General features: G+C 40.8%; 1 protein-coding gene across 3 annotated transcripts in view; it reads right to left on the bottom strand.

Moving 5' to 3' along the window:
- Window positions 1–11,765, bottom strand: part of HECTD2 (HECT domain E3 ubiquitin protein ligase 2) — a 99,266-nt gene extending 87,501 nt beyond the window's left edge. For 2 of the 3 annotated variants that reach the window (XM_054435595.2, XM_054435596.2), the window contains exon 1: window positions 10,442–10,747. In XM_054435595.2, the coding sequence (XP_054291570.1) occupies window positions 10,442–10,579 (138 nt within the window). In that variant the 5' untranslated portion in view covers window positions 10,580–10,747. Of the gene's footprint in view, window positions 1–10,441; window positions 10,748–11,622 lie in introns of those variants that run through there. The other variant, XM_063669983.1, reaches the window with a different exon arrangement.
- Between the last annotated feature and the right edge of the window lie 1,555 nt (window positions 11,766–13,320).

Here is a 13,320-nt window from a genome sequence, read left to right as displayed (position 1 = left end):
TAAATTGCCCCACTCATGGTCCCCATAGCATTGCTGTTATTCTTTGTGCAGGAATGGCTGTGGACTAGAGTAGAGGTAGGCACTCAACTAAGGGGCAACCCATCTGCAATTAGGGTAGCCATGTATTAGCTGGCTTGGCATAATGGACATTGATGCTTCCTAGTATGTCAATCAGAGGTCTTTCCAGATTTTAGACAGAGGAATATAGAAAAGACTGACTAGCTAAAAGAGAATAGCAGAGGCACAAAAAACAGCCAGTCTCTGTTCCTTTGCTTTCTGCTTCCAATCTATGTGCCTCACTCCAATAAATTCTTTTGCCAAAAGGAGGCATAGTAGACTGATTTTCATTTTTTCTTTTTTTTTTTTTCTTTTGAGATGTAGTCTTGCTCTGTCGCCCAGGCTGGAGTGCAGTGGCACGATCTCAGCTCACTGCAACCTCCGCCTCCTGGGTTCTACTGATTCTCCTGCCTCAGCCTCCTGAGTAGCTGGGATTATAAGCACACGCCATCATGCCCGGCTTTTTTTTTTTTTTTTGTATTTTTAGTAGAGATGGGGTTTCACCATGTTGATCAGGCTGGTCTTGAATTCCTGACCTCATGATCTACCTGCCTCGGCCTCCCAAAGTGCTGGGATTACAAGTATGAGCCACTGCACCCAGCCTGATTTTCTTTTTTTTGTAATCATAAAAGCTTAAACAACATAGAAAAAAATTCCTTGGTCTAATAAGTCTCTTGTGTGTAAAATAATTGTGCTCTTGACACGTTATACTTGAGATGACATGAAATTAATCATAGACACTTTCACACATTGATAGAATAATAAAAGTCAATCCTCAAAACACTGGTTGCCCCACATCAGCTTATACAAGAGAAATCTTACAACCTAAGACTTTCATGAGAAAAAAAACGGGCATCATTTTGTGCAATGGCAAAATGATTAATATTAGAGAATCAAATCAAGAAGTTACTGGGTATTAACATGACACCAAACTCCAGACTAAATTAAACGTTAAAGAACATTACTTTACAAACCTTCTGAAATTTGGACCACAGCTATTACATCTGGCTTCGTGAGTTTTGTATATGTTATCTATGAGTCCTACAGAAGAACACTAAAGATGATGGCCTGGAATGTGACCAACCTACAAACAGTGGGCTGGGGGTGTTGAGGAACAGTAGCAGGATATTCAACCAGCTGTTCCAGATTGAAGGTAAGTACAAATAGAGAACATAGGGAAAAACACTAAGAATTCTTTGAGGGAAAGAAATACTCAAAATATTTCAACCTTTAAATAATAGATATTTATTTATTTCAACCTAATAAATAATAGACCTGACTCTCTAGGCAGAGGCTGACCATACATTTATTAAACTTGAATTCAATAAATGTTGCAAACAACAGAAAAACATAGTAATTACAATAACTAATCAAAAATCTTATTTCACAAGTACCTAATGTGGGCTTCAATGGTCTTTTTGATGATATAATCACATAGATTATATGTAAGATTATAATATAAAGTAATATCAAGATATTTAAACAGACAAATACTTACGGTACCTGTTCTGCTATTAACATATAGTTAAATATTTTCAACCTTATTTTACATTTTATTCGAATACATGAGTTCCTACTTTCAACCTCTACTGAGGAACAGACTGAATCTTAAATTTCCGATTTCTTCATCATATTTTTCTACCAATGCCAATAAGAAGAATAACCACGGTTTTCCATGATCACTTCTGAATTGACTAACAAGTGCTACCATATTCAAAATTCTGGTGAAATTTACTTTGATCATCCTCTATACTCCAAAAGTTGCCTTAGAAGATCAACATTTTTCTTCATATTCTAACCCAATCCTTGAAAAAAGGAGTAAGTGCTGGCTGTTCCATCATGAAATGCTTTAAAAGCCGTATCTCACTATCTTAGAGTTTCTGAATTAAAATATTTTAAATTGAACGTCTATGTCTATAAAATTCACCCTTTAGTCTCAATGAGTCCAAGAATCTGTGATGCATATAAAAACTACTTTTTCAAAAAAATGAGTAGCTTCCTGAGATACTGAGCAAAGGTTATTATGACAAAAGACTGACAAATAAACATATATTTATAGGTTTCAAGTTAAAATAGAAAACATTTAAGATACCCTACTTTACCAATTTTTAATAAACTGACCTAAACTACCAATCAGAGCCATCCTGGAGCCAACGATATAATTTAGAGTCTACAAAGAGACTATTTTAGGCCTTGATCCTGGGTAAAGATATTTTGTTTCTCTTTTTGCATGTTTTTTTTTTTTTTTTCCACAGTTCCCTATTAGGAACTAATAGGGAATTCATGAAATGCTGACTTTGTTCTATATCCTTCTACTAAGACATGAAAAGTTAGCTATTTTCAAGGTGCAAACTTCCCTCCCAACCTAAATAGCACCAGCCCAAGTGGAATTGGTTTAAGTGATATAAATCATATCTTTAAATGGAGACTAGGAAATAAGAATGTGGATTCTGAAACAAAATTTTGTCACAAAAAAAAAATCAACGCAATTGATCATATAGATGACTGAAAATCAGCCCTACAAACATTAGTCCTGAAGCTCAGAAATTTCAGTTCATTTATCACTAGGAAGGCAAGGTGGCATTAGAGATTTTATTCATTTATTTTATAATATAGGAAAAGATAAAAATACATGAATACATTATGGTTATACAGTAAAATACTACTTTTAAAATGTGCAATTTGATCCAGTCAAAATTCCTCAACCAATTTTAAGAGTCTTGTTCTTTTTTTTAACAAAAACATCTAGAACAAAACCAAGTTAATTTGAAATATATTAAGCAGACTCAAATTTCACACTGACTTTTTCAATTCAGCTGAATTGGTAAAATCTCAATAATTTCTATTTTTAAAAGGCACATTCATTGGCGATCATTAAAAAGTCAGGAAACAACAGGTGCTGGAGAGGATGTGGAGAAAAAGGAACACTTTTACACTGTTGGTGGGACTGTAAACTAGTTCAACCATTGTGGAAGTCAGTGTGGTGATTCCTCAGGGATCTAGAACTAGAAATGCCATTTGACCCAGCCATCCCATTACTGGGTATATACCCAAAGGATTATAAATCATGCTGCTATAAAGACACATGCACACGTATGTTTATTGTGGCACTATTCACAATAGCAAAGACTTGGAACCAACCCAAATGTCCAACAATGATAGACTGGATTAAGAAAATGTGGCACATATACACCATGGAATACCATGCAGCCATAAAAAATGATGAGTTCATGTCCTTTGTAGGGACATGGATGAAGCTAGAAACCATCATTCTCAGCAAACTATCGCAAGGACAAAAAACCAAACACCGCATGTTCTCACTCATAGGTGGGAACTGAACAATGAGAACACATGGACACAGGAAGGGGAACATCACACACCGGGGCCTGTTGTGGGGTGGGGGGAGGGGGGAAGGATAGCATTAGGAGATATACCTGATGTTAAATGATGAGTTAATGGGTGCAGCACACCAACATGGCACATGTATACATATGTAACAAAACTGCACGTTGTGCACATGTACCCTAAAAGTTAAAGTGTAATAAAAAAAATAAAAAAGTAAATGAATAAATGCAGTCTCTAAAGCAAAAAAAAAGGGCACATTCATTTAATTATTCATTTCAAAAAATGTTTTTTGATGGCTCACTAGAATGTCACACAGATATCCTCCAAGTTACACATATCAACTTAAGAGTAAGTAGTTATTCATATAGCTCATCAGTGTAACAATTTACCACTCAAGAAGGGATTCTTCACTCAGAGTTAACTATAAAACTATAAAAAAAAGGAGAAAAAATAGGGAAATCAAAGCTTCTCAGAGCTTTCTCAGCTCCACCTACTTCCTCATTCATCTTCTGTTGATCTTTCTCTACTCTTCTTCAACTCTAACTAAAAATAGTTAATTTCCAAACACTATGCCAAAAGAAGTTGCTACCCTGGCAATAGTAATACTGTACACCTTTTGAAGGCTCTTTCTTTTCCCTTTCAAAAGAAATTAATATGAACTGAGACATATACCAGCCCCAAAGAGTTCAGAGAGTGCATGACATCCCTTAATTCTGGGGGGTGGTGGGAAGGATAATAACTTGGAGGTGAGGGGGACGGTGGAGGTTTATAAAGGCAAAGGCAATACATACAGGGCCTGAGGCTAGATATAGAAGGCTGTGAAGGAAAGTACCAAATCCACAGGACAGGAGTAGAGGAGAAAGGGCTGGCTGGCTTACAATCAGCTTTTCAGCTACAGATGTTGCTTTATAAACACAATCATGTGTCGCTTAACAATGAGGATATTTTCTGAGAAATGCTTCATTAGGCAACTTTGTAGCTGTGCAAACATCACAGAGTGTACTTATACAAATCTAGACAGTACAGCTTACTACACACCTGGGTTATATGATATAGCCTATTGCTCACAGGATACAGACACCTATAGAGCATGTTACCATGCTGAATACTGTAGACAACTGTAACACTAAGTATGCATCTAAACATATTTAAACAGAAAAGGCATTAGACTGCCTTCAGATTATGTGATCTGTCATTGACTAGAACATTGTTATGTGACACACGACTTTAATAATCTCATCTAACACTGAGTGCTTACTTTGTACAAGGTTTTTTTCTAAATGTTTTATGTGTATTAATTTAGACTTCATTTCTACCTTATGCAGTAGGTTCAATTATTATTTTCCCCATTTTATAGATGGAGAGTTATAAACAGCAAAGCAGAATCATACTTGACTTTTTTGGAGGTTCTCTGGCTCACAATTTATAATGACTGCTTTTCTCCAATTGTTAAATATAGTTATAAATTATTTGTGTCCTAATGGGTTATTCATGAAGGGGAAAATAAGCAAGCACTACATTATGGCTTTGTTGTTTAAAAAAAAGTTGACAAAGAGACTTTACAACCCACACAAACTTAGAGACATGCTGGGTATGTATTTATAAAGCCATAGCCCTCCCTTTTTATGTATTAAGTCTCTTGGACTATTTTGCTTCAATCAGATTGATTTTACATATAATTTAATGATCTATTCATACCATAAAAAAAGCAATTAGATATCCTAGAACATATCTTTCCCATGATTGTTCTATCTCTAGTAACAAATATTTGAACAAATTTGTTACTGGACGACATGCTCTTTTTCAAACTAGAAATACTGCCATAGGTGCAGCTTCTTTGTACCACATGGTCCCTATTACCTATGACCGCAGATACAGACTGTTCAAAATTGGGCAAAGAACATGAGTCACAAACATCTCTGTTATAAAGCAACCACTGTCCCTGACTAGCCATTTTACTCCTTAGCAAGGTACACATAACCTGACTCTCAGATTCTTTTTCTGTGAAGTGGAAAAATATCTTCCTCACAGGGTTGTTATGATTGCTTTTGGTTGCATTATTTAACTAAATAACAGAATACATGGCAAATGTTTAGCACAGAGTAGGCACTCAATAAGTAGCTATTATTGTTATAAACACTTATTTTGTATATTTGTAATATCTGTAGTTTATTCAATTACTTAAACATCATCACCATAGCATTCATTCTTTCCCATCTCACCTCTTGTTTAGAACATAATGAACAAAGAGCACAACATTTTCCATACAAGATTGTTCCAAATACCTAGCTGGGCATATTGTTGTTAAGTACACACACACACACACACACACACACACACACACACACACACACACACACACACACACACACACACACACACACACACACACACAGTCTTTCTCTCTCTAATTTGGAATGCTATTGACCTCATCTGGAAACCTGAGTCCTTTTCCTTTATTAATCTTTCTTCTCTTTCATTTCTGCTGTCTAGTTAGGTTCTACATGGTGTATATGCTCCCATCCCTTACACTCGGTCCTGTGGCCACCACCTTAGTGAATGCACTCATTGCCTCAGGCATGAACTACAAAGCTCTTTTCTTCACTTTCTTCCTCCTCTAGTTTAACTATACACTACCACTGATTTCATTATGTTGTTCCTCTATTTCAGAAATTCCAATAGCTTCCCACTAACCACAGGGGAAAAAAAAAAGAAAACTGTCTAAGCTTTTCTGCCTAGTGATCTGGCTCCAGCCCCCATGCAATCTTTCTTACCTCCCACAAGTTCCCAGCATGCTTCCATTGGGCTTGCTTTATTACTCACTAATTTTTCCTTTTAAGCCTTGCTCATGTTGTTTTCGTCACTGGGTTACTTTGCCCATTTTCTTCTGCCTATCCAAATCCTATCATTTTTCGATGACCAGCCAGCTTAAATAATTACCTTTACTTCAAGGCCTTTCTTCACAGTTCTGCACACAGTGATCTCCTTTCTCTCATCTCTGATAGTACAAATTGTTTCTATGGCTCGCTGTGGCTTTTACATATTGCTTTGCTTTTCATGTGTTAACCCTGCATACCCTGAGGCAGAGACCATTTTTTAAAACCTTGTCTTTTTGCATTTTTTGTAGCACCTAGCACAAAGCTAAACATAACAGATGTTCAATAATTGGTAGTTACATTTTGTCCCAGGGACTCCATCAACCCCATTTATACACACCTGATAAGCAAACTTCTCATTCTTGTTACTAAACTTTCCACCAAATTCTCTCGACACACCTTATGCTCACCCTCAAGCTCTTCCCCTTGTCTTCCATTATAGGCTAACATCCCTTTAAAATTCTCAACTAATTTCCTCCCATTTCTCTTCACCTCCCTGACCTAAGTCAAATCTAGCTCTTTCTTGAACCCACTGTACTCGTACCCTATCCAGAGGGTTCTACCCCATGTAGAACCTCTCTTTTCTGTTCACCTGATTAGGTGTAGAAGCAGTCAAATTCGTCCTCACTGCCACTGTTATTTCTGCCCCACCTCTAAGCATTTTCTTCTTTCTCATTCACCACTTTTTTTAAACATCTGTAATACATCAGTAACTAATTTACAATATTCCACTCCAATCCATCAACCTCAGTAAATTTAATATTCACATCATCAGCCCTTCATATCCATACATTACTTCAAATTATTTATTCTGTTTGACTCCATGGATTTGCATCACCTCTCCACAGCAGCAAGGCCAAGACCCAAACACTGAAAGTCTCTGAGGGCTCCATCTTGAGCCTCTTGAGCATCTCTAACTGGAACGACTGTCACTGCCATTTCTTTCAATTCCCCACCACGCCTGATTTCTACTGTCTCTCGTTCACTTAATCCACACCTGTAACAAGTCCATTTCAAATGCTGCTCCACAAACTAAGTAGATTTGGGAGATGGTAATTAAAAAATACAGATTTCTACACCTTGCCCATGGAGCTTTTAATTCAGTATATAGAGTGTCAAGTTTCAATCTTGGTACACCCAGGGAATTAAATAAAAAAAAAGATGCCTGAGCAACATCGCCAGAAATTCTGATTTAACAAGCCTGCATTTGGGCCTGGATAATGATGGCTTTAAAAGTTTCTCAGTTAATTCTATTCTGCATCTAAGGTTGAAAACCGGTGCTCTAGGGTGAGATGTAGGAATGAGGACTTTAACATGCTACCAGGGTAACTCTGTGGTCAGTCAGGCTTGAAACCACTGTGTTAGGCACCTCCTCACTAGCTGGAATGGACTTCCTTCATGTTTAGATGGTCTTAGGATAAAACACTTCAGGGCTGCCCTTTCCAGCATTCTTTCTCCCACCCCTGTACCTTTCTGTAAACATAAAGGATACAGCCTAACTCTTCAACCTTAATTAGGGTCACTGTAAACTGACCTTCTACTTATTTATAATATTTATATTATTTTATTCACATATATTCATTTATAAAGGTGGTACAATGATTTTCTGAAAAAGCCACTATTGTAGGGTCACGAATTGAGTCATAGACACAAACTAGACAGGCAGAACCATTAGGCTGGGGCAAAAAGGAAGAAACACTGGAGTGTCTCAAAGCAAAAGTTATTGATGACAATTAGGTTCATAAGCAAACCTCTAGGAGCTCTATTTAATCTACAGGAGGCTGAAAAACAACTCAAGAGGCCACAAGCTGTATTTCCCTGCCCACCTACCTCACACATCAAGACCTCCTCCCCCTCCCCACACATACCAAGGCCTTCCTAGCTGCTGGGAAAGTCAATCACCACCCCAGTTCTCCTGGATTTCTTATCCTTTGGATGGACTAAAGACCAAGCACAGATTTTCTACACTTAAGCTTTTCAGTGCTATAGCTCTGAATTCTAGCTTTGAAGTCTCTCTTTGACAAATACACACACACACACACACACACACACATTCTGCCACAGATCTTGTCATAAATTAAAAAAAAAAAAAAACCTCATAAAAAATCAGTGGTACTGACTCTGAAAGACTTTATAAGGCACAAGCAAGGCTGAGGCAGGAGAATGGCTTGAACACGAGAGGCAGAGATTGCAGTGAGCTGAGATCAGGCCACTGCACTCCAGCCTGGCGACAGAGCAAGACTCCGTCACAAAAAAAACCAAAAAAACAAAAAAACCCCTCAAGTTTTGTATATTTGTCCTTATCCTCTTCTATTCCAACTCATATCTTTTCAAAGTTTAATTCAAGATTTAAATTTTTTTCTTGAATATATTCTTCTCTTTGTCTAGTAGCACAAGTCCATAATCCTCTATTTACAATTTCAAAGTCCTATAAATTCTTGAAACTGAAGTGTCTTTGCAACTCATTTCGTGGCAAAAACATGCACCTAATCTGAAATGACATGACGCTACTGACTTTTTCCCTTTAGCATTAACACATACATTTCATTACAGTTATTAATATGCTTGATTAGAGAGAACTGGCTAGGACCTTACTGTGGGTATTAAATAATATGATATATGTACCGAATTACCTTTCTAAAATCTGAAAAACTTGAAATCCCAAAGCAGACTATAGACTTGTATCCACACTTGCAAATTTTTATTCCAAAATGGCAATTTTTCAGTTACACTGAGATGAATAGGTTTTTGGGAGAGCGTCTGCTTGAGGACCTAAACCCACTCATTTAACTGTTTCTATAAGTACATACATTTACTGTTTTAAACAACCAACTTAGAAATGAACTGCTGGAATTCTGTGAGTTAAAGAGTTCCTATATAAAATCTGAAAACCTAGGGTACCAGCAGCAGGAACCAGGTCTCCAAGCAGCTGGGTGACAAATTCCATCAAAGCATTTTCTAGGGTAATCCCTAACCCCAGCTCCAATCTACCAATCAATTGTAGCTACGCTTTTAAACGTGTATCATTACTGTTCGCAATTTGCTGCATTGATTTAAAGAGCTTGTTTTAACAATTTCCAGTTATCAGGGCCCTCAGACGTTTTTGAAAAACCTACCGAATCCAAAAATTATTCCTAACACCAATACAGTACTTAACGAAGAGTGAGCTATTTTAGTAAGTTCTTAGTCATTTAAGAGGGAGGTTTTAAGAAATGAATTGCAAGTAGGAATAAAGAAAATGTATAATGTTCACTAAACTTTTACTATTTTGTCACACACAGCTGCATGACAAGTCATGATCTTTAAATATATCAAAGCAAACTTTCAAAAAGTACTTAAATATTATGTCAAAATAAAAAATTGCAAAATCCGAGGTTTTTTTTTTTTTTAAATTGTGCTTCAAATTAACCAGTCACAACCACCAGTAAAAATAGGGAAAGAGGGGGAGGGGGCTGTCCCATGACATCATCTGGCAATATGTAGTTTGAAGCTTGAGAGCGCTCTCCAAATAACCCTTACGAAGATACAGCTGGGAAATCATCCCTGTCAAGCTTAGATAACTTGGGTTTAAATAAAAGGTTCAAAAAGCCTCCCCCCACCTGAGTCACATGTCTGTACCATATGAAAAATAAAACCGTCACTGATGCATCTACCTCCCACTACCCTGATAGCAACGGAAAGGTCACAATTAAGTGGAAACTCGCCGCAGAGCCTGTTTAATCTGAAGGGGGAAGGGAAAGAAAAGCGAAGAAAAGGACAAAAATCTGCGCGCCTCCAAGGCAGGCAGGCAGGCACCTCTGTGGAAAACCCACTCCCGCCTGCTGACACCTATGCTCATCCAACAGATCATGCCGACTCAAGATGCAGGTCATTCTCTTAGAGAAAGTGGGGGCCCAAGCCCCAGAAAATAACCCAAACATCCAGCGGAACCGATCACCCCCAACATTTCCCGAGGGTGGTAGGTGTAGCTCGCGAAGTGTTCGGGGCTGTCCACGAGGCACAACTCTTTTATTTCTGCCCAAGGAAGGGCGGCCTGAGTGCGTCTCCCTGGAGTGCCAGGGGGTGCCCAGGGTAGACGCGGGCCTCCTGACGGCCCTCGCCCAGCCGCCGTCCCTCCCGACTCCCGCCGTCGGGGCGCCAGACGGCCCTGGCCCACCACCTACCGCGGTCGCGCCGGCGCCCGCCGATACGATGGGCGGCAGCTTCTCGCGCTCTGACTCCTTCCCTTTCCTCTCCTCAGGCGCGGCCGCCGCCACCACCAGCGGAGTGGCGGGCGAGGGTACCCGAACCGCCTCACTCATGTCGGGCCAGGCGGCGGGAGCGCCAGGCGGCGGCGGCGGCGGCGGCCTCAGTGCTGCTGGGGCTGGCGCTGCTGCTGCCGCCGCGGCCGCGAGAGGGCTCTGGGCTGCCGCTTCTAGCCGCCGCTGCCGCCGCCACTCCGCCCCCGCCCGCGCCCGCGCCTCTGCGCGCGAGCCCGAGGCCGCCCCCGCGCGCGCCAGCCCCGCGGACGCGGCTCCCCACAGGTCCCACAGGTCCCACAGGTCCCACAGGTTTCTTGCTCTCGCCTCCCCCGCCCGCGCGGGGCTCGCGCGTCGCGGGTCGGGAGCGCCGGCGGTAGCCCCCCTCGTCAACCCCGAAGGCCCGCAGAGAAGGCGCCACGGTCGACGCCCGACCGCCATATTGTTTGCAGAGTGTCGCCCGAGATGACGAGGAGACCCCGCACCCGGGCCGCGCAGGAGAACCTGGACTAGGGACGGACGGTGGGGGAGACAAGTCGAGCCCTGTAAAGGGTCGGACGGGGATAGAGTGTCCGAGTGGTACCAGTAGGGCAGGACACGTAGGCACAGACTACACTTCACGGACGGCTCTGGCCTGCGGCGCCGAGTCCCGCGGGCAGGCGCCCTCGGGGTCTGGGCTGGTGGCCTTTTGCCTTCTTCCCGGCGCCCACAAAGCTGTCCGCCTTGGGCCTTCTGCCTTCTTATCATTGCCCGCCCTCCTGAGCCCAGGAGAGGCGGCCCCGAGCTTGCGCAGCCCGGGGAGACAGCCTTCCTGGCTCAGCAACCGACCCTTTTGTACACGCCTGGATGGCCTCAGCCTACACAGGAAAAGCCTGGAGGTGGGGAGGAGTGCGACGTGGTGGGCCCCCCTTTCCCCTTCCCCCATAGGATTGGACGGCCAGTCCACACTTTCCATTCCTGTTCCTCTCGTCCCTCTTTGACTGCCAAATCCGCCTCTCCCTTCCCGTCCCCACGCGCCTACGTTTTGCTCTCTCCCCGCAACCCTTTGCTGCCTCCTATCCATCCCTTCCTTGTTCCTTTCCGTTTATGTTAAGAGATGTACATACCCAAACTCTGCTGCACAGTCCTCAATCAAATCATTACAAATAGGAGTAAAAACTTGAAAGCCGAAGAAGAGAGCTTTTAATTAGGAAATTAAAATACCCCCCACCTCCACCACCAGGACACATAGACAATTTCCTTTCTTGTCGCCCCCTCCTTTTCCTTTTTCTCAGTCTACTGGTGCGGCGGGGACACCTGCTGATCTAGGAGAAAAGGGAGAGTAAGAATGCGCTGTATCGCCTGTTAAAAGCAAGGAATTTCGATATTCAGGTCTATCAGATTTTTTAATCTGTGCCTTCATTATTTTATTCGAGGTTGAGTGAATTTTTAGATCAAGAGTAACTAAATCCAAATATAAGAACCAAAAATATATCTGAAACAAACCCAAATATGATTTCGGGGTATCTATTGTTTACATAATTTGGAGTTATTAGTATAACTAAATACTAGTTATGGTGCATCATGAGATAAGGTTGCATGTTTTCAAACCCACAATTTGTGACAAGTAGATCTGAAGCAAACAATGTTGCCTTCTAAATTTTGAATTCTGACTTTCATTTATAGAAAGGCTTTCTACTTTAATATAGTTGCTGTTGCCACCTATTTACTTGTTAATTAACAAAAGGTGTAGAATAAGTGCCATATAGTCAGCAAAAAGTATTTCAGTGCTAATAGCCTTGGAGGGAAAATGATGTATGTCGGCATTACTTTGAAGCATCCTCCTCTTTTCTATTAATATTTTTCTTAAATTCTTTTTCAGGATTTTCTTTCCTTCTTAAAACTACGGAAATACTCATCCCATAGAGAGGAACATAACATTTTCTGCTTTTAGCAGGTCTGTATGCTGATCATGGATACAGCAACAACTCAAATGTTATTTTATAAAATGAAGGCTTTATTTTAACTGCAATTCTAGATATTCTGTGCTGCTGAGTCTAGGTTGATAGAACAAATACTAGAGGGAAAAGTATCCTCTTTCCTATTGTTTTCAACTAGATTTAGTAATTTGCTATAAAAATGCTTGGATGAGAAACCACTTGGATAACAGGCCTTCTGCTTTCTTTTTTCATGTGTGAGACTAAATAAAAGTGTGTCTGTACATGTAGTCACATTCAATAGAACAAAATGCTTAAATATTGGCAAAACAAGGCAAGTCAGAAATGTTAATTTCTGCTACTGCACCAGAGTAGATAACCCGTTTCTTAACAAATTCTTTGATTAATTCGCTTGTGAGTTCCATATAAAAAATGATAATTTGTTCATGTTTCCTTTTACTTCTCATTAAACAAATGTCCTCAATCCATCACCTCATCCCTCCCTCATACATAGTCCAGGAGGGGGCTGGAGTATGGGAATGGGGCCTGCTGGAAAGCTGTAGAATTATAGCTCTGGGGGAACTTGTGGTGTGCTTGAGAGACACATTCCCAACTGCCATCAGTGTGCTTCTGGAGACCCAGGTGGGAGAAGAGAGTGTTGTAAAGCAGGACATACAGAGAGCTCTGGCCATTCTGTACAGAGGTGTGGAGAAGATGCTTTTTAGCTATGCCAAGTGTCAGACGTGCAACAGTGAGGGTATCCAAGTATAAACTCATTCACTTTGGAAAAACTAGGAGTGAGGCAGAAGAAGCATTTCCTGTTTCTAAGTCCAGATGGAAGACCTGAGCTCATTAATTATACCTATGGGGAATAGGGTTTGGCAGGGT

This window comes from Pongo pygmaeus, chromosome 8, assembly GCF_028885625.2.
Source record: "Pongo pygmaeus isolate AG05252 chromosome 8, NHGRI_mPonPyg2-v2.0_pri, whole genome shotgun sequence".
Classification (NCBI taxonomy): domain Eukaryota; kingdom Metazoa; phylum Chordata; class Mammalia; order Primates; family Hominidae; genus Pongo; species Pongo pygmaeus.
The sequence above is the reverse complement of the archived record's forward strand: the minus strand, read 5'-3'. Positions and strand labels throughout refer to the sequence as shown.